The sequence below is a fragment of the Salvelinus fontinalis genome, chromosome 5 (genome assembly GCF_029448725.1).
Source record: "Salvelinus fontinalis isolate EN_2023a chromosome 5, ASM2944872v1, whole genome shotgun sequence".
Taxonomy (NCBI): domain Eukaryota; kingdom Metazoa; phylum Chordata; class Actinopteri; order Salmoniformes; family Salmonidae; genus Salvelinus; species Salvelinus fontinalis.
In genome coordinates, this window is record NC_074669.1 from 6,276,471 (window position 1) to 6,301,338 (window position 24,868).

General features: G+C 41.0%; 2 protein-coding genes across 2 annotated transcripts; both read right to left on the reverse strand.

Annotated features, from left to right (window-relative positions):
• Window positions 1-124: 124 nt before the first annotated feature.
• wee1 (WEE1 G2 checkpoint kinase) lies at window positions 125-9,394 on the reverse strand. The gene is made up of 9 exons (XM_055922193.1): window positions 8,209-9,394; window positions 7,465-7,676; window positions 7,052-7,115; window positions 6,704-6,876; window positions 4,238-4,506; window positions 2,415-2,602; window positions 2,126-2,296; window positions 1,588-1,733; window positions 125-1,223 (listed from the first exon to the last, which is right to left on the reverse strand). Exons 1-9 carry the CDS (start codon window positions 8,701-8,703, stop codon window positions 1,067-1,069), a joined length of 1,875 nt encoding a protein of 624 aa, XP_055778168.1. The 5' UTR covers window positions 8,704-9,394; the 3' UTR covers window positions 125-1,066.
• A 676-nt stretch (window positions 9,395-10,070) lies between these two features.
• znf143b (zinc finger protein 143b) lies at window positions 10,071-23,724 on the reverse strand. The gene is made up of 16 exons (XM_055922195.1): window positions 23,480-23,724; window positions 18,589-18,702; window positions 18,128-18,211; window positions 17,804-17,899; window positions 17,471-17,551; window positions 17,028-17,221; window positions 16,537-16,599; window positions 16,155-16,271; window positions 15,900-15,975; window positions 15,652-15,777; window positions 14,691-14,870; window positions 14,276-14,503; window positions 13,819-13,964; window positions 13,388-13,540; window positions 12,739-12,885; window positions 10,071-10,388 (listed from the first exon to the last, which is right to left on the reverse strand). The coding sequence occupies exons 2-16, from the start codon at window positions 18,692-18,694 to the stop codon at window positions 10,305-10,307; spliced, it is 1,881 nt and encodes a 626-aa protein (XP_055778170.1). The 5' UTR covers window positions 18,695-18,702; window positions 23,480-23,724; the 3' UTR covers window positions 10,071-10,304.
• Between the last annotated feature and the right edge of the window lie 1,144 nt (window positions 23,725-24,868).

The window sequence follows — 24,868 nt, forward strand, 5'->3', positions numbered from 1 at the left end:
AAATGCACCTAGTAGATTATTCACATTGAACTGAATTGGTTAGAACGGGCCAGGTGTGCGATAAGGGGGTAATACAGTCATGTAGGGCCTTGTGTAATATGCGACATGAATTTGAAGACCTGCATGAATTTGATAAGAATTTATTCAAAGAAAATGTACAGGCTATAACAGAGTTAGAAACGGAGAACCTACAGAACAATGATTTATTTAATGCTACATAGGCAGGGTTGAAGCATGAAGTTGGAGGCTGTACACCTGTTTAATTTTGGCAAAGAAAGCACTCTCTTTAACCAGGTTTGATAGACACCATTTTCTTATATGTATTGCATGATCCATTAAAAAAAATATTTATATATATATATTGTGGATACTTTAAACAAAAAAATAATGTTATGGTCCACAATTATAGTCCAACAAATATGATAATGGGTGCAATGATTTAAAACTACCCCGATGGGAAAATGAAAAATCCATTATCCCCGTAGAACACAGACATGAAGAGCAGCGGGTTATGTGGCAAGTTCCCCGTTGCTTCCAAAGTGCTCTTAAAAGCATTGTCTGACAGACCCTCGGATGCCTGGAATCAGGCAATAAGGTGCGCACATTTGTGGCCTGGTACGTTCACACACTGAGGGCTTCTCTGTGTCCCTCTCCATCAAAGAGCAAGGCTTTTAAGGAAGTGCATGGAGTACAGTGGAGAGCCTCTGCAATCTACTTAGACTTGTGGCTGACAAAAACAAAACAGAAAAATAAGGTACAGTAACTACCTTAAGGAATGCTTGGTCTCTGTCAAGAGATGGCCACTACCAGAATTCCTGGTCAAATATTTGACAAGTCAGTACTAATTGAGTATGGCAATGTCTAGTCTCAGTCTTGATCGAGTATGACAAGAAAGGTTCACCCACAGCACTGAGTTCGACAGTGAAAAGTCTCTCCTGTGACCAGTGGAAATGGGGTCCATTTTCAGCACTCGTACCCAAAAGAATACATAGCTAGTCAGATTCCCTAGGTATCAGTTTTCCAGTCCATGTTCCAACATCATTGGGGGGGGGGGGGGGTCTGCATTTCAGTAAATGGTCAGGCTCATTGAGCGGTTCATCTTCTTGCCGATGAGTCTGGAGGTTTTGGGGTTGGGCTGGACAGTGGAGCGGGTCAGGACTCTGTCCGTGGACAGAACCTTCTCCTCAGCAGCAGCTTTGGCAATCTGGGCCAACTTCAGCTCCCTGGGGGAAAGCAATGAAGAACAGTTAGACCAACCCTGAAAAGAAACATTGCACCATGAGACAAACAGATGATGAAACTGAAAATCCATACCGTGAATCTCTAATTTACAAGCCCCACCTTTTCTACGTCTTCAATGTCACTTAGCCGTCAATTAATCAATTTATGTCACACTATGGGTAGGTTGGCTCATTAGTTGTACAATGTGCCAGCATGGAGAAATTGGTATACCCATGTAAAAGCATGAGCAACAACTAGCCAACCACTGCCTTTAGTGTTGACAAAAACAGCTGGGGGGGGGGGGGGGGGGGTGTATGCCACATCAGATCCTTGTTTCACTTGGTGTCAGTGCCATTCTGTACTTACTTCTGGAGCAGTGCATTCTTGAACTTCTCTGCGTTGAGTTCCACACGGAGCTGGTCAGCACTCATTCTAGCTGCGGTCAACAGCACCGGGTGCTTGATGAGGTCAGAGGTGGACGGCCGCCTGGTGGAGTCAGGGTGGATCATCAGCTGCAGAGGGGGAGAAAAATAATAAAGTTATCTCCTGAAAACTAGCAACTGTAAATAGCCTAACACCAGCCATTTGATGTTTGAGAGCACAATTCAAATGAACAGTATATATTTCAATATAACATAGCTTTATCAGTTTGTCCTATAACAGGACAGTGAACATCACTGAATAGCAGTGGCATAGAATCATATATTTCCCAACTGTACTGTTATCTGGTTATAAGGACAATTCTCAAATGCCCTTCTAGACAATTTTAGAAACTAGTATTCAACAATGCTGTGGTATAAGCAAAGGTCTAGGGTCAAGAGGAAAACGATTGCTTTTAGAAAACCTTCTTAAATTAACCGGTCACAATTCAAAAGAAACGCTTATAGTAACATCAAGTTCTTACCTTGAGTAGACTCAAGAATTCCTGAGAGAGCACTTGTGGGATGGGTGGCAGTTTTCCCTGGCGGATTTCGTGCCACTTATCCCCATTGGTGGGTAGAGGCTCTGCCCCCGAGGCACTGATAACAGTCAGGGCCAGGGCAAAGATGTCCGCCTTCGTCAAGTTACTGTAGTCCTTAAATAAAAGTTTAACGTGATTAGGAACGTTGTAAAGAATCATTTGAATTACCCTGGATTTCCAAATAATAATAATTTAGCTGGGGCGAGGCAAATTTCTAATGGAGAGAACTCACCTCTTGGAGGACTTCATTTGCCAGGAACCTGCTATCGCCTTCTTCAACTTGAGGATTGTTCACCCTTGTCACATGGCCAAGGTCACCTATTTTGTATACCACACTGGTTGCCAGTCCATCCTTTTCGTCCTCCTCTTCATCACACGCGTCTACACTGCACACTGTCTTGCGTGAGATAAAAATATTGCCTGAAAGAGAGACAATACACAAATTCATTGTTGTCAATGACTAAGTAAAAACAAAAACACTTCAAACAAATTGCATTGAATTAGGGATGTGAATCAAGATGTCCTCCTGTTAAAAACTAAGCTGAAATCCTTAAAAAGTTCAAAAAGAACTGTGGTTTCTCTTCTCTCCAGTGTTAACTTCTCTAGGATAGGGGGCGACATTTTCACTTTTGGATGAATTGGTGCCCAAATTGAACGGCCTCGTACTCTGTCCTAGATCATATGATATGCATATTATTATTACTATTGGATAGAAAACACTCTGAAGTTTCTAAAACTGTTATATATGTGAGTAAAACAGAACTCATATGGCAGGCAAACTTCCAAATAGGAAGTGAAAAATCTGAAATGGGTCGATCTGAAAATCATCGCCTATTCAAACCTCCTATATTTATGGATCTGTATGCACTTCATACGCCTTCCACTAGATGTCAACAGGTAGTAGAATGTGGAATGAAGCGTCTAGCATGATGTGGGGCCGGATGAGAGCTATTTGAGTGACTGGTCAGGCAGATTGCCAGTTCTTGGCCACACACTCTGGGCATGGGATGTCCTTTTTTGCCATGAGTCATATAGACATGAAGAAATGCTCCGTTTGGGACGTTATTGGATATATATAAGAAAAACATCCTGAAGATTGATTCTCAACTGAGTTTGACCAGTTTATTCGATTTGTAATATCACTTTTTTAAGTTTTCGTTCATTAGCGTAAATTTGTATGGAGACGTGTACTACACATGCTAACCAAAGTTGCTAATTCGACAGAAGTAATGGACATTATAAAACAACGATTTATTGTGGAACTAGGATTCCTGGCACTGCATTCTGATGAAAGATCATCAAAAGGTAAGGGAATATTTATGATGTAATTTCATATTTCTGTTGACTCCAACATGGCAGAGAATGGCTGAGCGCCGTCTCAGATTATTGCATGGTATACTTTTTACTAAAGTTATTTTTTAAATCTAACACAGCGGTTGCATTAAGAACCAGTGTATCTTTAATTATATGTACAACATGTATCTTTCATCAAAGTTTTATGATGAGTATTTCTGTATTTCACGTTGCTCTCTTATTATTCTGGCTATTTTGGATGTATTTCTGAACATGGCGCCAATGTAAAACCATGACTTGTGGCTATAAATATGCACATTATCGAACAAAACATAAATGTATTGTATAACATGATGTCATATGACTGTCATCTGAGGAAGATGTTCAAAGGTTAGTGATTAATTTTATCTCTATTTGTGGGTTTTGTGAAAGCTATCTTGGCTGTGAAAAAATGTCTGTGTTTTTTTGGATATGGTGGTGAGCTAACATAAATATATGTTGTGTTTTCCCTGTAAAACATTTTGAAAATCGGACATGTTGGCTGGATTCACAAGATGTTTATCTTTCATTTGCTGTATTGGACTTGTGATTTCATGATATTATATTATTTACCTGTGGCGCTATGCTAGTCAGCTTTTCTGATGACAATGATCCCGGATCCGGGATGGGTGGTTCAGAGAGGTTTTAACTAAACATCCACTTCATTATTACAAATCCCATCTAACATTAAAGTTCATGCTTTTCAACCTCTGTGGTACTTACTAGGCTTGATGTCCATGTGGACCAGCGAGGATGAGTGGATGTACTTGAGACCGCGAGTCACCTGCAGCAGCAGGTCCTTCAGCTCCAGCTCTGATAGGAAGCCGAGCCGCCGATAGTTCTCGGTTGTGACATCTGATAGGGTGCCGCCGTTGCAGTACTCGTTCTGGATGAGCATATGGTCATCCTCTGCCCAGGCGGAGTAGTAGCGAACCACGTGGGGGTGCTGGCCCAGCACAGCATGGGCATACACCTCCCGAAGGGCGTTCTGCCTATGGGTGGAACACAGATGTAGTTCGATTAGGCATTTCTTCAAGTTTGTTGTGTGGTTGGGATAACTAACATTATTTATTATTTCAAGGACCATTAGAGAATAGATATAAAATAGTATTCCCAAGTCTGGTTGGAATACATGGTGACAGCAACAAAGGGAGGATGTCAGAATGGCTTCAGCAAGAGTACCCATACACAATATATACTGAACAAAAATATAAACTCAACACCTGTTGGTCCCATGTTTCATGAGCTGAAATAAAAGATCCCAGAAATGTTCCATGAGCACAAAAAGCTTATGGTCTCTCAAATTTTGAGCAAAAATGTGCCAAGATAATCCATCCACCTGGCAGGGGTGCCATATCAAGAAGCTGATTCTTATGGCTGGGGGGCAGTATTGAGTAGCTTGGATGAATAAGGTGCACAGAGTAAACTGCCTGCTACTCAGTCCCAGAAGCTAAGATATGCATATTATTAGTAGATTTGGATAGAAAACACTCTGAAGTTTCTAAAACTGTTTGAATGATGTCTGTGTATAACAGAACTTATATGGCAGGCAAAAACCTGAGAAAAATTCCAACCAGGAAGTGGGAGATCTGAGGTTTGTAGGTTGGCCTGTCCAATATACAGTGTCTATGGGGTCGTATTGCACTTCCTAAGGCTTCCACTAGATGTCAACAGTCTTTAGAACCTTGTTTCAGGCTTCTACTGTGAAGGGGGCACAAATAAGAGCTGTTTGAGTCAGGTGTCTGGCAGAATGCCATGAGCTCAGTCAGGTGCGAACCCGTGAGAGTTAGCTGCGTTCCTTTTCCTTTCTAAAGACAAAGGAATTGTCCGGTTGGAATATTATTGAAGATTTATGTTAAAATCATCCTAAAGATTGATTCTATACTTCATTTGACATGTTTCTATGAACTGTAATAACTTTTTTGACTTTTCGTCTGGACTAAGTGCCTGCGCCTCTTGAATTTGTGAACTAAACACTCAAACAAAAAGGAGGTATTTGGACATAAATGGACTTTATCGAACAAAACAAACATTTATTGTGGAACTGGGATTCCTGGAAGTGCATTCCGATGCAGATCAAAGGTAAGTGAATATTTATAACGCTATTTTTGACTTCTGTTGACTCCACAACATGGCAGGTATCTGTATGGCTTGTTTTGGTCTCTGAGCGCTGTACTCAGATTATTGCATGGTGTGCTTTTTCCGTGAAGCTTTTTTGAAATCTGACACAACGGTTGCATTAAGGATAAGTATATCTTTAATTCCATGTATAACACTTGTATTTATCAACATTTATAATGAGTATTTCTGTAAAATGATGTGGCTCGCTGCAAAAATCACCAGATATTTTGTAAGCAAAACATTACTGAACATAATGCGCCAATGTAAACTGAGATTTTTGGATATAAATATGAACTTTATCGAACAAAACATGCATGTATTGTGTAACATCAAGTCCTATGAGTGTCATCTGATGAAGATCAACATTACTGTGATTCATGATCTCTATTTCTGCTTTTTGTGACTCTTCTCTTTGGCTGGAAAAATGGCTGTATTTCTGTGACTTGGCACTGACCTAACACAATCGCATGGTATGCTTTTGTTGTAAAGCCTTTTCGAAATCAGACACTGTGGTAAGATTAACAAGTTTGTCTTTAAAATGGTGTATAATACTTGTATGTTTGAGGAATTTTAATTATGAGATTTCTGTTGTTTGAATTTGGCGCCCTGCACTTTCACTGGCTGTTGTCAAATCGATCCCGTTAACGGGATTTCATCCATAAGTTAAACAGCATGATCATTACACAGGTGCACCTTGTGATGGGGACAAAAGGCCACTAAAATGTGCAGTTTTGTCACAATACAATGCCACAGATGTCTCACGTTGAGGGGGCTGACTCACAGGAATGTTCAACAGAGCTGTTGCAAGAGCATTGAATGTTCATTCCTCTCCAAAAAGCCACCTCCAATTATGTTTTCCAGAATTTTGCAGTACGCCCAACCGGCCTCACAACCGCAGACCACGTGTAACCATGCCAGGACCACCAAAGTCGTCTTCTTCACCTGCGGGATTGTCTGAGGAGCGCGCGGGGGGGGGGGGGGGGGGGGGGTGCTGGGCCTGGCTCCACAGCAGGTGGATCAGTATATTTAGAGCGTGCTCCTGTTTCACAGATAGGAACTCCAACTTACTCATCCACAGAGCCTGCCAGGGGCTTCTTTGAGCGCTTGATAGCATAGATGCAGCCGTCCAGTCTTTTGACACACTTGAAGACGGCCCCATACTCCCCGCAGCCGATCTTCTCCAGCTGGTGGAACTCAGAGGCGTACCTGGACTTCATGTTACTCTCCATCAAGGTGATTCTCTGAGGATGGAGAGGAGGTTTAATATAAAATCACAATAGTCTAATGTTATTTGGATTATGTTATCCATCTAACTGGATATGTGTAGGTTGAGAGCTTTGCTGAATAACATGCCTGCGAATGAACCAAGTTCATCGCAATGCTATAAAGAAATCAGGATGGTTAGAAAATAACTACCTTTGGCGGAGGAATGATTTCTTCGGTTTCAGCGTCACTCCCCTCCATGTTCTCACCACAAGAGCTGAATGAAACAGACAAAGAGTTTGTTAGCATACATTCCAACCACCAGAGGTCAGCACTGAGGCCTTCACACACACATGGCAGAGTTGATTAGTGACCATGACGGGTCTTGGTTTCCTGCCAGACTTTTGCCTTACTGATTGCTTAGTCAACGGATTTAACGATTCCAGCTAGCAATAACAATGGGTTACAATCTGTGTGTACCAACATATGGACACATCCAGGTATCAAATGAAAAAACATAAGTGATCAAATGTTGTCTGTTGAAATTGGACTAAGCTCAACTGTTTTAGATAGTATTAGACTAACTTATTTGGCAAAAATAAAGACAGGATAAATGAGTGACATACTCATTCCAGTGTGCCCTCTTTCTGTTGTTCTTCTGTTGAGTGGTAGACTGGATGAGAAGGGCTTCCGGGGTGAAGGGGTTGATGTTGACCAAAGGGGTCTGGCTTCTCCTACTGTCTGGACCAGATTTTCCTGTGGAATCCACATTCCTGAAGAGAGCCACTCTCCTACTTGAGGACACTGAGCTGGCAGTTCTGGCTTTGTTCAGCAAACTCTGAATGAAAATATTCAAGACATGTTGAGACACTTAGAGAGCAAACTATTATGATAAAGTGAAATACCCTTAGTGAACTGAAATCACATATTTAACTAATTGAGTAAAGTTGAAGTGAAATTGAAGTGAAAATGTATACAGATATGCCTATCAATGCAAAATACTGATGTTGACAAGGATTCCAGAGCAGATAACGGAGGCATGTCCAGCCATGAAAAATCCTTGACTTCGAATCAATGACTCAATTTGCAAGGCTGTCTGCTGGGTTATATAATTGTATAGCACTACTGAAAATAGGTCATTGGGTGGTTACTATTATTCAACAAAAGCTACCTTTAAAAAGTAAAGTTTCAATGAGTCACTAGGTAATGCTGCCAGCCTTTTGTACAGTATTACAAAAATGCCATACATCATTACTACGTCATAAATGTTAACTAAGTAGGCTACATTGCATTAACTATGTTGTCAAAACAATATTAGCCAATTGTTGGTATGTTACAGCTTGCAGGGTTTCTGGATCAAATGGTCAAACCTTTGGTGTGTGTGGAGTATCAAAAAGGCGAAGTTTTCTGAAGGTTTTGTGTGGAGGTGTATCGGGGCAGTCTGGAATAGGTGAGCTCGAGCCTTCCCCGTCGTCCTGAATGTATGACCGCTCCGGTGAATTGCCGTACACCCGAGCACTTTTCCGTGGTGACCGGGACCCCTTCGTGAAAATAACGCTACTGGGGGACTGAAGGTGAGACGGAGAACCGAATCCCTCTTCGTCCCATAGTTCCACATCACCACGTTCCCCAGTCCGATTCAGAGGGCTGCTGTGTTCGAGTCGTTTATTGACACTGTCCCGTAGCTCATGCATTGGAGAGTCCAGTTCTGTAAAGCCCGATTCTGCTCCTGTGCTGTTGTTTCCGTCCTCAATCGGGTCATCCTCTTCATCGCTCGGTGCAAACTGTAACTTCTGACGTATTGGTCCGGCGTTTGGCGATGAACTTCCATGCCGACGACGGCAACTGTAACTCTGCATTTTCATTTAAAACCAGGCTATCGCTTTTTCAAAAAAAAAGTGGCTGTTTATAGCTAAAGGTGTAACGTTAACCAACTGTTAGCTAACTAATCCGCGTAATTACTATGCAACTACTGTAGTATGTATATATCACCGTAAAATAAATGTATGTAGCTTGTAATATCAAGTCAGTCGGCTAGCCACGCAGCAAAGTTGACGCTGCTACCTAGCGAACGAGAAGTATGGCAAAAAGTCCAACTTCCTCCGAAATCTCCCTTACGTTCAGCGAACACTTTCTCTTGTTGACGGGTCGCAAAATGTAACATACATCTCAAGCAAGTGTTTGTTCATCTGATAAATTTGCTCCGAAGATGTGTCGCTAGCTATACAGTTAGCTAATCAGCTACACGCCCCTGCCGTGGTCACTCCTACTAGCTACAGCCAAGTTAGCTTAGGTACCGGAAAATGGCTGTGGCGCACTGCAACCCTTGTCCAGAACCCAGCGCGAATAGAAAAACATCAAATCCGTCGGGGTAACTAAAAAAAAATAATCCGAAAAACTCGCAATAAAATGACTTGGTTACCTTAAACGGTTACAAACTAGCAAAGTGTATTTTCACAACAAATCATTAGCTAGCTATGTTTACATACATTGATCTAACGAAACTCAAGAGCATCCGTATCAAGCGCATGTTGAAGGGCTTCCCGCGACCGTTGGTCAGATGATCTACTCCTCAGCCAATTGGAGTGAACCATGCGCGTTTAAAAGATAGGCGTTCCAGTAGATGCTACGTCATTTACATTCTCTTTTATGAAACGTCAATTTGGCGCGAATAATCATCTAGCTAGTTCCTAGCGAAGCAATCAAATTAAAAACCCGCTTAAGAAGTATTTTTCAAGGCCGAAGTTTTTTTTAAATAATTTCTGAAATTAATTAAATTAAATTTTAATACCAGGCCATTATGAACTGATCGTAGACATACAATTCCCATATACATATGGATCTGCATGCAATAGGCTATTAGCATGAATAATCATACATTATTGGAACTGATCTACCTTTCAAGTTTTACATGACCCATGTTTGTCATTAAAGATGGCATTTTTCAGTTTAGATATAGCTCTGCATCTTAATTTAATATTCTCATACACACCTTGTTGCCATAGGCTTTCAAGCATTAATTTCAATAAATCAGCAAGCTAAAATATTATAGATCATAAAAATATATATATATATTATATATATATTTTTATGATCCGTCTCAAGATTGTGTCCACAACATTTAACTAATTGTGGTAGTTCTATGCATGTCTCAATACAACCGTAAGGACCACGGGGTTCATGATGTTCGGTCTTTCTCTGTTCCCCAAACAAACTTTATGTACACAGTATATTGTGTGATCAATCTTTTTATTACATTAAAAAAAATGAGTTAGCTGTACATTGCAGTTGCACAATAGAAATAATCCTGTCCTCACCAATGGCTGAAGGAGCACATTAAATCCACATAGGACTCCAGTTATCAAAACATATATATATATATACACACACACACACACACCATTATTGTAGAATCTAGAAAATAGTTTAGACACAATTTCTTTTTTGCTATTAGTTAATTGTGGAGTTAATCGTCCAATCCGGTGGTCTCGCCTTGCTGTATTCGCGACGCTATTCTGATGGCTTCTTCCAATGATGGTTGATCACTGAGCTAAAAACAACAAAAAACACCATATGTTATTACAAATGAAATTGTAACTTATATTTAGCACAAGTTTAATCCACTAATCTCCCCACCACTCAAACCCACTACCATTTCCTCATCAGTATTATTGCTCTTTTGTGTGATTAACAACCTTGACAGGGTGTTATACCACAGAAGGATTAGAGAGTGTTTGCATTTTTATTAGCATGACAAGAGGGCAGATCGAAGCAATCAATGGATTAACAAGCCAGGAAATGTATCTGCCCACTTTGGCTATTACAGAACTCCCTCCCTGGTTTGTTTAACACCTTGTAGCACTGAAGTGATATTAGTCCTAGGGAGCTTTGAGCTTCTGAATGATTAACTGTTATTGACTTACTGTCTACATGATTTCAGTCTAATTTCTCACAACAAATGTTTATTATTATTAACCTAACAGGTGTTTTATATAAAAACAAACATTTGTGTGACAAAGTTTACTGTTGCAACTCATTTAGTTTACTACATATCAATGTTGACATTTTATTCAATGAGCAAATGACCCAAAACAGATACTGGGTAGAGCCTGGAGGGTACAAGTGGAAAGAAACACTTCGCCAGGGGGACTGGCTTCCTTCTGTACCTTGTGATAAGATTCAGAATGTAGTAAATCAATTCTAGGTGTTTCCTGGAGTAGCAGGATATACATGTCCCAAATGGCACACTTTACCCCTCATATGTTGCACTACTTTTGACCAGAGCCCTGCTAAAAGAAGTGCACTATATAGTGAACAGGGTGCCATTTGGGACACACACTGGTAAGCGACAAGCCACTCTGTGGGATCAGCCTACGCAGTAGTGGGCCACAGGGCTAGAGGCAGCTGTCCACCGGACCTCGATTGCATAGAAACCACAGTCCACACATCATGTGACTATAGGCCTCCTTTCAGTAAGACAGTTAGGTCAGCACCAGAAATGGAGTGGCCACCACAACCCTTGGCACACAGCTCCTGCTAAACCCCAATCCAACCCCACCTACCCATCAAGTTCACCTGAGCGTTTAAACAGCAAAACACAGAGGTTGGGTGGGGAGGGATTAGCCAATGGCAAATAGCTCAGGTTTAATCTTTGCTGATTACTCTTTGTTCTGAAACTCATGTGAGTATCATCAACGGCAGAAATATTAGTTCAATGTGTTCTCATCCGGCAAAACTACGGGGAACAGTCAAACAGAACACATAATTTAAGACGGGTACTGAATGAATAGAACAGGCGCTGTCCCCTTTTCCACATGGAATCTCCTCTCTCTCTCATATATATATATATATATATTAAATTTCTACCTGCAACATCAGGTAATGTGAGAACCAAAGATTTGTATAACTAACCCAAGATAACTACAGGCTGTGGTCTTCCAATGGAAGCAAATTAATAATTTGCATGTACATGTATATATCCATTACGTAACACCTATTCTGAAGTCCACACAGTGCAATTACTCAATTCACCCTTGCACTCAAACTAATCATTTTTATTTATTTTTTTACTTTGTCAAAGGGTAAAGACTAATTTAAAAAAAAAAAACTTTGTCCACTAACAGATTGTAGTTTTGGGAACAGAACACTATTGAGATCAAATGTTTAATGGATGAGAAAATTTGCAGAATGTCAGCCAAAATCCATCTCGCTCAATTTTCTCCCTTCGCCGGCCACTGGGCTTCCCATCGTCACCATATTGGTAGTGAGTGGAAATGCCAACCGTATGCTTCAGGTTTATACATCCTGTGAAACATCTGTGGAGTTACCTTCCATCTCCCAAACCAAGTAGCTGGGTAACATGTTCACCAAGGCTGCGTTTACATCTGAAGAACCCAATTCAGGTTATATTCTGACTGACACTCAGTTTTACATGTGACCTATATTCAATTTGCGTATTCACACTGATGTAGCCTCTCAAACTGAGCAAAGATGCAACGCTAATTTCCTGTCACTGCTCCTTTAAATTGTGTGGTGGTTGTCATGGTAACAGCAGGTCATGTGAAATATATATATGCATCCAGACTGAGGTCACATTTGAAGCATCAGAATTGTATCAGGATTGAGAGTCACATTCGAATGTATGTACACAGGCAGCCCAATTCTGATATTTTTCCACTAATTGGTCTTTTGACCAATCAGATAAGCTCTTTTGCCAAAAGTTCAGAATTGGGCTTCCTGTGTAAACGCAGCCTAAAGACCAGATTCTGTTGTTTTTTCCATTTACACATTGGGGAAAAGATCAGATAGACCTAGGTATCAGATTTGCCAATACACTAGAATTGGGGTAACTGTGTAAACGCAGCCTAACTAACATCCATAGGCTGCTCATTATGGCATACCTGTACAGCGATGTGCGTGCCATTGGAAGTAGCCAATAGGGTGACCGGGTGAGGGCTTGAAGACACCACCTGGTGCTCCTGTTCCTGGATAAAATCCACCTCCTCCACAGTCTGGAACATGGTCATATCTGGGGTCATAATTTGCACCTGCAGAGGACAGAAATAACATTTGAAATAGAGAATACAGAGTATAACATATAGAATTCAAAAATCAAGGACAGAAAGACTTTGCTCCGAAGTGGGATTGATTAGGCCTGGAAACATTTTGTCCTTTAAAATCAAAATAAATCCTGTATTTTGTGTGTTTATTATTGTAAATATTGTAGATTACATGTAATTGTGCTGTAGTATGTTTTGTTGTTGGTCACTCATGTTTTGAAAATATAAAATAATGTTTGAAATAAATAATAAAATAAAAAAATCCCACATGTATTGGGAGTGTGTGGAATCTATATTTTCTTTTTGCTGAAGGTATACTTGGTTTAAAAAAAAAATCGTAGGTACATATATTTCTGTCTTTTCCTAGTACATAGAATGGACATTGGCAGTAGTGCAGATGGGCAGCAACCCAGAATATATTATTTAAAAAAGAACACCCAACTTCGTTAAAAAAATGATAACTAAACATTCTTTAATAATTGATAGATACCTGTCCCTCTGTGCCATCCGCTGTCACCATGGTGACAGAATGATGCCCTTGTGACATCAGCTCATGGGCTGGGATGGTGATGGTGGTACCTTCTTGTGTTACCATGGTAATTGTACCGCCCATCGCTTGCAAATCCGCCTCGGAGATACTGACCTGAAGTATAACAACATCAGCTCGTTTTCTAACTACTCCAACCGTCACAACAGTCACTCATCAACATACATGTACGAATGGTGTTTCTTCATTTCCTCTATAAAATAGTTCTTGAAGAACAGTTCCTGTTACGCACCCCAGCAATGCATTATTTAAGTTTCATTCTTTACAGCGAAAAGACATGAAAAGCAAAGAATAATATAAAATCCATCCATATGCAAGGGAGAGAAGGTGAGCCAATAGTAGGGGAAACACAGATGTGTGACATGGATGCTTACCTGCTGCGTTGTTCCATCCTGTGTGACTAGAGACACTTGGTGCTGTTGCCCTAGAACCTCTGGGGTCCCCACAGACACCTGTTCCGACAAGGAGTCCTCCACCTCCACTACAGATGTGTAGGTGACCTCGGGATCATCAATGGCATCTGAATCAGACAGGGAAAACAGGGTCAAGCTTAGAAAACCACAGAATGAATGAATAAGGTCAGGTTTAACGTGTTGATGACAGGTCATCTGAGATTGAATGAGGGCCAATGAAAGTCATCTCCGTATCCAAGCAATCACTGCAATTTGTCAGTATTCAACATAATTTAAGAACTCAATGATTTCATCATTCGCCATTCCTTTAGAAATAGAGGTAAACTGCTATTCTGTCTACTATATGTCACAGCTGAGTATCGAGTGCAGTATTACTTTTCCCTCTCATTTGTGCACAGGCGTACACACAAACACTGACCTGTGGGTTGCTCAAAGTAGGCCTGCTGCTCCTCTTCGATGGGCTCTGTGTCGTTGTGCGCTGTGCGCTTGTGCATGGCCAGGGTGGAGATCTGTTTGTAGGTCTTCCCACAGTAGTTGCAGTTGTAGGGCTTGCAGGGCGTGTGGACCACATGGTGCTTGTACAGGCTGGAGTACTCCGTGAATCGCTTATCACACCCTGGCACGGTGCACACGTAAGGTTTCTCTCCTGGACACATGGACAGGTACAACACATTGTTATCATTGGGCAAAGAAATAACTCAGTCAAGGTATATTGAGATTGCTTCAAAAAAAGAACATGACATTTTGATCCAAAAAGCCTCCATCAGACAGCTCCTTCCTATATGGCCATGTAAATAACATGTAAAGAAGAAGTCTAGTATTTTGGTACATGCCTGTATGAATCCTCATGTGGTTCTTGTAGTTGGTGGCGCTGGCGAAGGATCGCCCGCAGCTGGGCTCAGCGCAGTAGTACGGCCGCTCTCCGGTGTGCGTGCGGATGTGAACCTTGCGGATGTTGGAGGTAGTGAACGACCGTCCGCAGCCCTCAACAGGACATTTGAATGGCTTCTCTCCTGAAAACAACACAAGGCAGGTCAAATGAGAGTAAGACTACGTCTCAGAATGTACCTTAGACATAATGGGGGTTCGAGAGTGAGAAACCTGAGATCTATCAATGGCCTATATTGAAAATAGCAACCTGACCCCAACACAAGGCAGAGGAGACCATGACAAAGAAAACTCAATAGGTGGAAGAATAAGTGGAACCCATCCTCTTCCTTGTACCAGTGCCTTTCTACCGGGAGTGTATTGTACCAGTGCCTTTCTACCGGGAGTGTATTGTACCAGTGCCTTTCTACCGGGAGTGTATTGTACCAGTGCATTTCTACCGGGAGTGTATTGTACCAGTGCATTTCTACCGGGAGTGTATTGTACCAGTGCATTTCTACCGGGAGTGTATTGTACCAGTGCATTCCTACCGGGAGTGTATTGTACCAGTGCATTTCTACTGGGAGTGTATTGTACCAGTGCATTTCTACCGGGAGTGTATTGTACCAGTGCATTTCTACCGGGAGTGTATTGTACCAGTGCATTTCTACCGGGAGTGTATTGTATCAGTGCATTTCTACCGGGAGTGTATTGTACCAGTGCATTTCTACCGGGAGTGTATTGTATCAGTGCATTTCTACCGGGAGTGTTTTGTACCAGTGCATTTCTACCGGGAGTGTATTGTACCAGTGCATTTCTACCAGGAGTGTATTGTACCAGTGCATTTCTACCGGGAGTGTATTGTACCAGTGCATTTCTACCGGGAGTGTATTGTATCAGTGCATTTCTACCGGGAGTGTATTGTACCTGTGTGTGTCCGTGTGTGCTTCTGTAGGTCTCCGGATGTTTTGAAAGACTTCTGGCAGTTGATCTCCTGGCAGCGGTAAGGCTTTTCCCCGGTGTGTGTACGCGAGTGACTCTTCAGCCCATACCCTGAAGAGGACGAAACAAGGTGCCAAACAACTTTAGTCTAGAGACAATTTAAACACAAAGAAGAAATCAGCAAGGTTGTATGACCCATGAGAAGAGTAAAAGCCCTCACAGTAGCTTGCTACCTGTAGCAAACTTCTTCCCACAGCCAATGTGGTCACAGATATATGGCTTATCTCCAGTGTGGCATCTCTCGTGTACCTGTGGGAAACACAAACAAAGCTATATTACAGCAACAGTAAAAACAAACTACACACATACACAAAATACTCTGGCTTTTATTAGAAGTAAGAAGAACAAAGGATAAAACTGTCATTAGACAAAATATTTGACATAGAGAGGAGAATGGTATTGAGACAAACACAAACACAGGGCCTTGCCTTTAGATGGTGAGCAGTGGTGAAGAGTTTCCCACAGCCCTCGTGGTCACAGTGGAAGGACTTCTCCCCTACGTGTGAAACCCTTCCTGTCCTACCCTCTTGACCCTGGAGAACAATCTGAAGAGAAGAGGAGACATTAGGTCCTCATGACAAACCAGGGTCTTGTTCATTAGCCACCAAACGGAAGAGACCGTACTAAAACACAGAGGATCTACCTGGACTTGTGGAGTAAGATACATACCTTTTTGTTCTCCATTGCAAAATGTTTTTAAAAGTTCTTTGTTGCGTGCCAGTTTAGGGTTAAAACAAAAATGGGAAACATCTGTGTGCGAGGGTTGAAAAACCCTGCTCTAATGAACATTATCCAGCAGAGTGACAGTACCTGCATGTGGATGCCATTATCAGTCTCCTCTCGGCCGAACAGCCCACTCTCTAAATTCTCCACCTGGCGAACAAGCAAATTAAATGCATCATCATATAGTGCTTCTGAATGAGATTCTCTTCACAGCAATACTGCAGCCCATAACCTTGAGTCCTCAAACTCTACTCTGGACCACGAAGCCAGTTCCACTGACTTAGACCTGGGACACCAGGTGCGTGCAATTAATTATCAGGTAGAAACAGAAAACCAGCCGACTCTGGACCTCGTAGGGTAAGAGTTTGGTACCCCTGCCCTATAGTAACATGGAACATTCTCCACTCCAACCCAGCTTTAAAGTGTGCAGAAATAAGGGAAGGAACCAAATACTTTCTCAACCCAGTCTTTTCATGACCATGTTGCAGAGCAAATCAGAGGTGACATGTTTAGTATCCATGTCTAAATGAATAAATCTATACTTCCCTCTATGGCTCTGGGTTTAGATATAACACTACCTTGGTGGTGTACTGCTCCAGCACACTGATGGTCTCAGGGTCTATGCCCCCGTCTGTCTGCAGGTCGGAGATGGTGCCGTCGGCCTGAATGGCCAGGATGGTGTTGGACTGTGGCATGTGCACCGTGTGCTGGATGTACGCCGTGCTGCCGTCCTCCAACTGCACCGCCTGTAAACTACTCTGTTCATATGTCTCTGAGGAGGTATCAGGAGAAAGGTTAAACGTGACCAATGTGATGACCAATGTGGCCCCTAGTCACTACTCCTCTAGGTATTCTTGTACACCCGAATTTGAGGCAAAAAATATCACATGGCCTAACAAAGATAAAGGTGGCACTTCTATCCTATTGCTAATGATATATAATTATACCTAAACCTAATGCCAATCCAAGAGAAGAAAGAGACCAGACAATCTGCCCTACTTCCTTGATGAACAACATTTACCTTTGGGTGCATGAATGTAGGCTGTTGTTCCATCTTCTAGCTGGACAGCCTGTCCATCTTCAAGTTGCAAACTGTCTCCTCCTAAAAAATAAACATACAATACACATGGTAGTCTCTAGAAATGCATTATACACAAACGTCTGTCCCCGAAACAAAACAAAAAAACACAGACGTTATCCAGGTTATGCCTGAGAAGCACAGGTCAAAATCAAATGTTTATTTTCACATGCTTCGTAAATAACAGGTGTAGACTAACAGTGAAATGGTTACTCACGGGCCCTTCCCAACAATGCAGGTAAAAGTACATGTAAGAGTCTGGTTCATATCCTTTACCTGATTTTGGCATGGACATATGCTGGACGTATGCAGCAGACCCATCCTCCAGTTGGATGACCTGTCCGTCCATTAGCTGTCCATCTGAAAAGGAAACTACTCCTCTCAATTAGACTGAACTCTAATCAGAGCTGTCACTGAGCCACAACATGCTTGTCTCAGAAGCCCCTGCTAAGCACAGATCTAGGATTAGCTTACTCCCTTCCCTTATCTTTACCATAGAGGATAAGACCTTGCATTTGTAGAAAACTTGAGGCAAATGTGGACATTTTTGCTTTTCTCTCACCTCACTGATAATGACATGAGAGAGTGATGCACGCTTACCTTTGGGGTCATGCTGTATGTATGCTGTGGAACCGTCGGCAAGGGTTACCGCCTGTAGACTCACTGTGTCCATATGATCGCCGTCTATATAAGATCATAACAGTCAGTATCAACGTACTCAACTAAGAGCTGGCCGAGACACGATAATAATTGTGGTGGTGCACTTTTTCTATTAGGCAGTATGTACTTTAATTAGGTCCCACGTTGACTTCTAAAACCCATCTACATATGTTGATATAGTGTAATGACAGTGTTGATACACACAGTAGTTATACTGTGGTAATATGAAAGCTATTTGCCTAACCCAGTCTTGGGATATAAACAAAGTACCAAGCTTGCTGTAGTATTTTACTCTGAACTGTAATACACACATCTAATTCTATTCTCTGACCACTTCCCATTAGTAATTGGATGACCCTTTGACCTCCCCTGTGTTGGGTTAGGACCCCGAGGGAGCTCACCTGCCAAGGTCACTGCCTCGGCCAGACAGAGGGTCACCTGCTGGCCGTCTGCATCCTGGAACTCTGCCATCCCCTGGGAGTCACGGTTTATCTGAGCCAAGAGCATGTCTCAACCTACTCAAACAAACAGGACAAAAAAAATACATGATTCAAGATGTTGTCTCTGGTTCTGAATTTAGAGAAATGAATTTGAAAACTTAAAATCTGAGAAGTTGAATACATGAAACTTTGGTCAATTTGAAATTATAGTTTTGTAAACTTGATACACAGATAAAAAATGTAAATATCTACCATGTTGAAACTGAATATATAAATATTGAATTTGGATTTTCAATTAAATTGAATTTTAAAACAATACCATGCTCAATTCAGTTTCAAATCATGAAATACAAGTTTAATTTAATAATTAAATTTGTGCATAAAAAAAGGGGCCTCACAATCACATCACTGTATTTTTTTTTGCATTCAAAATGCCTTATTTGAAAATGCAGTTGTGTTCATTGTCCGTAGCGAATGCCTGCCCATACCATAACCCCAACATGGAGCACTACGTTCAGCAAACCGCTCGCCCACACGACGCCATGCACGTGGTCTGCGGTTGTGAGGCTGGTCAGACGCACTTCCAAATTCTCTAAAACGACATTGGAGGCGGCTTATGGTAGAGAAATTAAAAATGTTGTATTTGATACATTAGGATCCCCATTAGCCGACTCCAATGACAACAAAAAATGACACACTAAAAGACTTTACAATTTACATACATTGAAAAACATGTATGTGTGCATCTATCAGTTACACATACATGTCAGTACATAGACACAACAAGTAGATCACATGGGGGAAAGGCATTGTGAGGAGTTGCTTTATTTGTTTTTTGAAACCAGGTTTGCTGTTCCCTTGCACTGTATAAGATGGGAGTTTCATGCACTAATTGTATTTATGTAACTAGGCAAGTCAGTTAAGAACAAATTCTTATTTTCAATAACGGCCTAGGAACAGTGGGTTAACTGCCTTATTCAGGGGCAGAACGACAGATTTGTACCTTGTCAGCTGGGGGAATGCCAGCCCAATGCTCTAACCACTAGGCTACCCTGCCGCCCCATAATGGCTCTGTATAATACTTACTGTACGTTTCCTTGAATTTGTTCTGGACCTGGGGACTGTGAAAAGACCCCTGGTGGCATGTCTGGTGGGGTGTGTATGTCAGTGCTGTGTGTAAGTTGACTACGCAAACAATTTGGAATTTCCAGCACATTAATGTTTCTCATAAAACGAGAAGTGACGCAGTCTTTCGTCAACTCTTACCCAAGAGAGACTGGCATGCATAGTATTAATATTAGCGCTCTGATTACAATGAAGAGCAAGACGTGTGGCTCTGTTCTGGGCCAGTTGCAGCATAACTAGATCTTTCCTCGCAGCACTTGACCATATGACTGGACAATAACTAAGATACAAATAAAGCCTGCAGGACTTGCTTCGTGGAGTGTGGTGTCAAAAAAAGCAGAGCCTCTCCCCGTCTTCACAACCATTGAATCTATATGTTTTGACAATGACAGTTTACAATCTTAGGTAACGGCAAGTAATTTAGTCTCCTCAACGTGTTCAACAGCCACACCGTTCATCACCAGATTCAGCTAAGTTCTAGAACTTAAGGAATGACTTGTACCAAAAATAATGCCCTTAGTAGAGATGTTCAAGACCAGTTTATTACTGGCACTAACATTCAATTCTCTGGCAACAGCTCTGGTGGACATTCCTGCAGACATCTGTGGCATTGTGTTGTGACAAAACTGCACATTTTAAAGAGTGGCCTCACTAACAGGGATATAAACAAATTTGTGCACAGAATGAGAGAAGCTTTTTGTGCATATGTAAAATTTCTGTGATCTTCTATTTCAGCTACTGAAACATGGGACCGACACTTTACATGTTGCGTTTATATTTTTGATCAGTGTACTATGTGCTATATGCCTTGCTTAAGATTGATGATTTAAAAAAATGATCCACTGGGGCTGATATGCTGGATCCATTTTTGCTGCAGCTCTCTGCCACCCCGATTGCTGAATCATTAACCCATATTTTCAACCCAACGATTATATCTGGTACTATCCCCAAGGTTTGGAAGGCGGCCCATGTACTCCCCCTTCAAAAGGCGGTGACCCTTGTGACCTAAATAATTATTAAATCACTCTGCTCCTAAAATGTTCTTGCTTAGGTTAAATATTTGAATCATTGATTAATTCTCAGCAAAGATCTTTCCTATTTTGAAATGTAAATCAGTCTGCATCCCTAGTTATAAATGTGGTTAACTGTACAGATAAAAGGCAACATTGACAAGTCAATGACAAGAACAGCACAAAGGCTTTTCATACTGTTGATCACACACTGCAAATTCAAAGGCAGTCCTAAAATTGGCCTAGACCAGGCTGCATGTAAATGGTTTCAAAATGACTTGACAGATACACAATGAGGTCTAACTATAGATGGTGTTAAATCAGGTTTCCTGGATATTACAAAAGGTGACCTACTGGTGTCGATTCTGGGTCCTGTACTTTTTACTGCTTAAATAACAATATCGACTTGTCTGTAAAAAATAACCTGCACTTGTATGCCGATGATACTGTTGTGTATGCCATTTCCCCCACAGGTGACCAGGCTCTATAGTCTGCCCTCATTGTATTACAGAAAAACTTTATAGACCTGAAAATAGTACTGAATGCAGGTAAAACTATATATATATATATATATATATATATATATATATAACTATAAAGTATATGTTCTCTAGAGCACATAAAAATAACTATGATGATTTAAGCTTATGTACTTTGGATGGTGTCCATATTGATCGTGTCCCTGCTTAGAAATATCTGGACATATGGATAGATTAAATGCTGTCTTTTAAAAAAGAATATTGATGAGTTAGTTAAGAAGTTGAGAATAAAAATGGGCTTCTTCTATAGAAATAGGTCCTGCCTCTCGCTAAATATTAGAAGGCAGATTATTCAGTCAACATTCCTATCGGTCCTAGACTGTGAATGTGTTTGTTTTTTATGACAGTGTTTTTCTTTCTGCTTGCACTTTGTATTTACATTGTGTGTATTTTCTGCTATTCAGGGCTCATCTGTAAAAGAGACCTTAAAATAAAAGGTTAAATAAAATACAAAAAATATCTAGGGCGAAAAGATGTAGCGACAGCCATTGACACTGTATACACAAAATATGACGATGCCTTTAAGTTATGCAACGCCACGCACATTTAAGTTACATTCCAAACAGTCCCTTCACAAGTCAGAATGTTGCATACACTTCATTTGAACTTACTCTACCAATTATCCATGTTGTTGGTCCTTCACTTGGTTGACATTTTAGACAAAATATCCCCAGGGAAGTGTTATTTACCCAACTTCAAAACGCTGGTCTCGGTGTGTGGCAATAAAGATTTGTTTGCTTATGACCAAAGGCATGTGCACAAGATGGAAGCAAAGTCTGCAGGTGTTACCATGGTTTTGCACATGTACCAGGTGATATCAAGTTCAACGGCAGTATCGGTGTTATGATACTGATGATTTCTCACCACAGATGGAACTTTAGTTTCTACCGTTGTAGTTAGATGGAGTAGGCCTACCGCTCTTTCTAGTGGTCTTATCAGGGACAACAGTTGTTGACAACTGTAGCGTGGTAGCTAAGCCTAACCCTTTATGTTAATTTAATTCACCTAACCTACTGCGTTAGTTCTCCTAACCTGCCAAGTTAATTATTTTAACCTATTATGTAAACAACCCCTCTCTGGCAATAAATTATCAGTATCCTGAGTGGCGCAGCGGTCTAAGGCACTGTATCTCAGTGCAAGAGGCATCACTACAGTCCCTGGTTCTGATCTAGGCTGTATCACATCCAGCCGTGATTGGGAGTTCCGTAGGGCGGTGCACAATTGGCCCAGCGTCATCCGGGTTTCGCTGTCATTGCAAATCAGAATTTGCTCTTAACTGACTTACCTAGTTAAATAAAGATTAAATGTAATAAATTAATCAACACACCAGTGATCTAAAAAGTCAGGTAAGCAATACTTCACTGTGGATGTCTCAAAGACCAACCACACATACAACCTATAACAGAGTAAGTGCACATTTTATTTTATTCAGCATTCTAGCTTGTAAAGAAAACGTAGACGACTTTGAATTGCTATGTATATTAAGTATTGGTATACACGTTTGATTTATTAGGCAACATACACTAACTTTATTTGGTAAAATGACTTGCAAGCTAGAGACAGACGCGTTGTTACAAATGTTGTAACTTCTAAACTGGCATGTGCCAGAGCAGGATAACTAGGAAAGTTTTTCCCAACCAGTACTAGGACCACTGAGGGTGTTTGGCCTATCCACAGCGGGTACTTCGACATGAGTCCATAGGCCTACTGGTAAAAATGCACATGAGGGAATACTCCGGGCAGAGAAATTAAGTTGGTGGTACAGTAACCTTAACGTTGGGAACAACTGAGTTAGAAGACTGCACACGAGTTAACGATACATAAAGCTAATCGGTGTTAACACAAACCGCAATTCCTCAAGTGATAGCCTAGCCTAAATTTGTTGAATTGGAGTTTCCCCAATAGGCTACATTGACTGTTACACAGCCAGCAGTGTAGCCTAACAATAATTCGTCGTTTCATAGCAACACTATAGTGGGTTACACGTAGCTGATAATACACTTAGGCAACAACACAATCTATTGGCTAGCTAATTAATGTTAAGAATGATTCTTTGACATTCAATTTTATTGTAAAGCAGGTTTCTCCCGTCCCTCATTTACAGTCCCTGTTGTAGTTCTTCTCAGAGATGGCTGTGGGAATAATGCACACTGGGTAAAAACCAATTTATATACTAACCTCCGCAATTTTCCAACAATCCCTCCGTTCGACCACCATGCATCAGTGCAGGAAACGTTATGAGAGCATTTGCACCCGGGAACATGTATGAAGAAAAGCCGTTGGAACAAAGACCAACCCCAATTGAATTACCACCATTCTATTGGTTGTCTAAAACTTAATGGTGGTCTTCCCATTGGCCACATACCAGCTAAACCTTCACAATTGCAGGTAATATTTTCACTATACACGTTCATGGGCCCCTAGCAGGCGCCATTATGTGTATTGTTTGTGGCGTTTGACTATAAATGTTGTTTTTTAACGTTACAAAACGGTTGACGCTTTGCATTTTACGTAACATGTAACTAGATCGTTCTGAGCCCTTCTCATTTCTGTCTTATGTCATACAGCTGAGATCAAATTTGTCTTTAAATGTTCCATGTAAACAACATTTACTGTGAAATTTCGGGCATCCATGTTGAAAACAAGGTTGTGTGGGAAAAAAATGGGGGTATGTGGGCAATGCAGTGAACTGAGCTAATGGTGGCGGAGTATTGATGCAGACATGATAACGTGACCTTTATGCAAGCTTATTGTATATCTGACTTAATGAAGTAGAATTACCCTACAAAAGGCAACGTATAAGTTGGATATATAAGGGCTCACACTCATTTGTAAATTATATAGTCTATTTTTAGGCCGTGGCTACAGAAACTGAGTTTTCGCCCACGCCTCGTCTGCCTCTAATGAAAATAAAATGTTACTTATTTTGTGTGTGAAATATCACAGATTAAGTTAATTTTTTTGTGGGGGGGGGGTCTTATTACGCTATAGACAAGTTACATTATAACAAATATTGTAGAAACTTCTTTGATGCAGCAGGTAGCCTAGTGGTTAGTGTTGTGCCAGTAACTGAAAGGTTGCTAGATCGAATCCCTGACGAGGTCAAAATCTTTCACTCTGCCCCTGAACAAAGCAGTTAACCCACTGTTCCTAGGCCATCATTGTAAATAAGAATTTGTTCTTAACTGACTTGCCTAGTTGAATAAAATGTTATATAATATTGTAAATCAATTAGAAAAAGACAAATTTTTTAAATTGTATTTTTCCTTAAAGCTAATGATCGGGATCATTTTCTGTGCATGCGTTTTATCTAATATAGCTTCTGCTAAGTGTCAGTATATCCATAATCTTTGTTAACGCTGAGCTAACCAACGTCTTTTTCGGTTATTAAACAAGTAATTGAACAACGTTGGTCCAATTACTTGAATTCAATTTAGGTCAGGTTTTTTTGTGAGCCCAACCTGTGGTTTCTTTAGAGAGAAATCAGATCATTCACGAGAGAAATTAAGTCAAGTTTAAATTCCGCATGTGAAGATGTGGACCTGACAGGACAATGGAATATTTTCC

Excerpts from the sequence above, each read along its gene's own strand:
- wee1 (XM_055922193.1), bottom strand. The coding sequence starts at position 8,703 with ATGAAAATGCAGAGTTACAGTTGCCGTCGTCGGCATGGAAGTTCATCG. Across the intron at positions 7,116-7,464 it reads AAGAGGGCACACTGGAATGA|CTCTTGTGGTGAGAACATGG; the intron begins GTATGTCACTCA and ends TGTTTCATTCAG. Across the intron at positions 6,877-7,051 it reads AAATCATTCCTCCGCCAAAG|AGAATCACCTTGATGGAGAG; the intron begins GTAGTTATTTTC and ends CTCCATCCTCAG.
- znf143b (XM_055922195.1), bottom strand. The coding sequence starts at position 18,694 with ATGCTCTTGGCTCAGATAAACCGTGACTCCCAGGGGATGGCAGAGTTC. Across the intron at positions 15,778-15,899 it reads TGGGAAGAAGTTTGCTACAG|GGTATGGGCTGAAGAGTCAC; the intron begins GTAGCAAGCTAC and ends CGTCCTCTTCAG. Across the intron at positions 13,541-13,818 it reads AGGATGGAACAACGCAGCAG|GTCAGTATCTCCGAGGCGGA; the intron begins GTAAGCATCCAT and ends GTTATACTTCAG.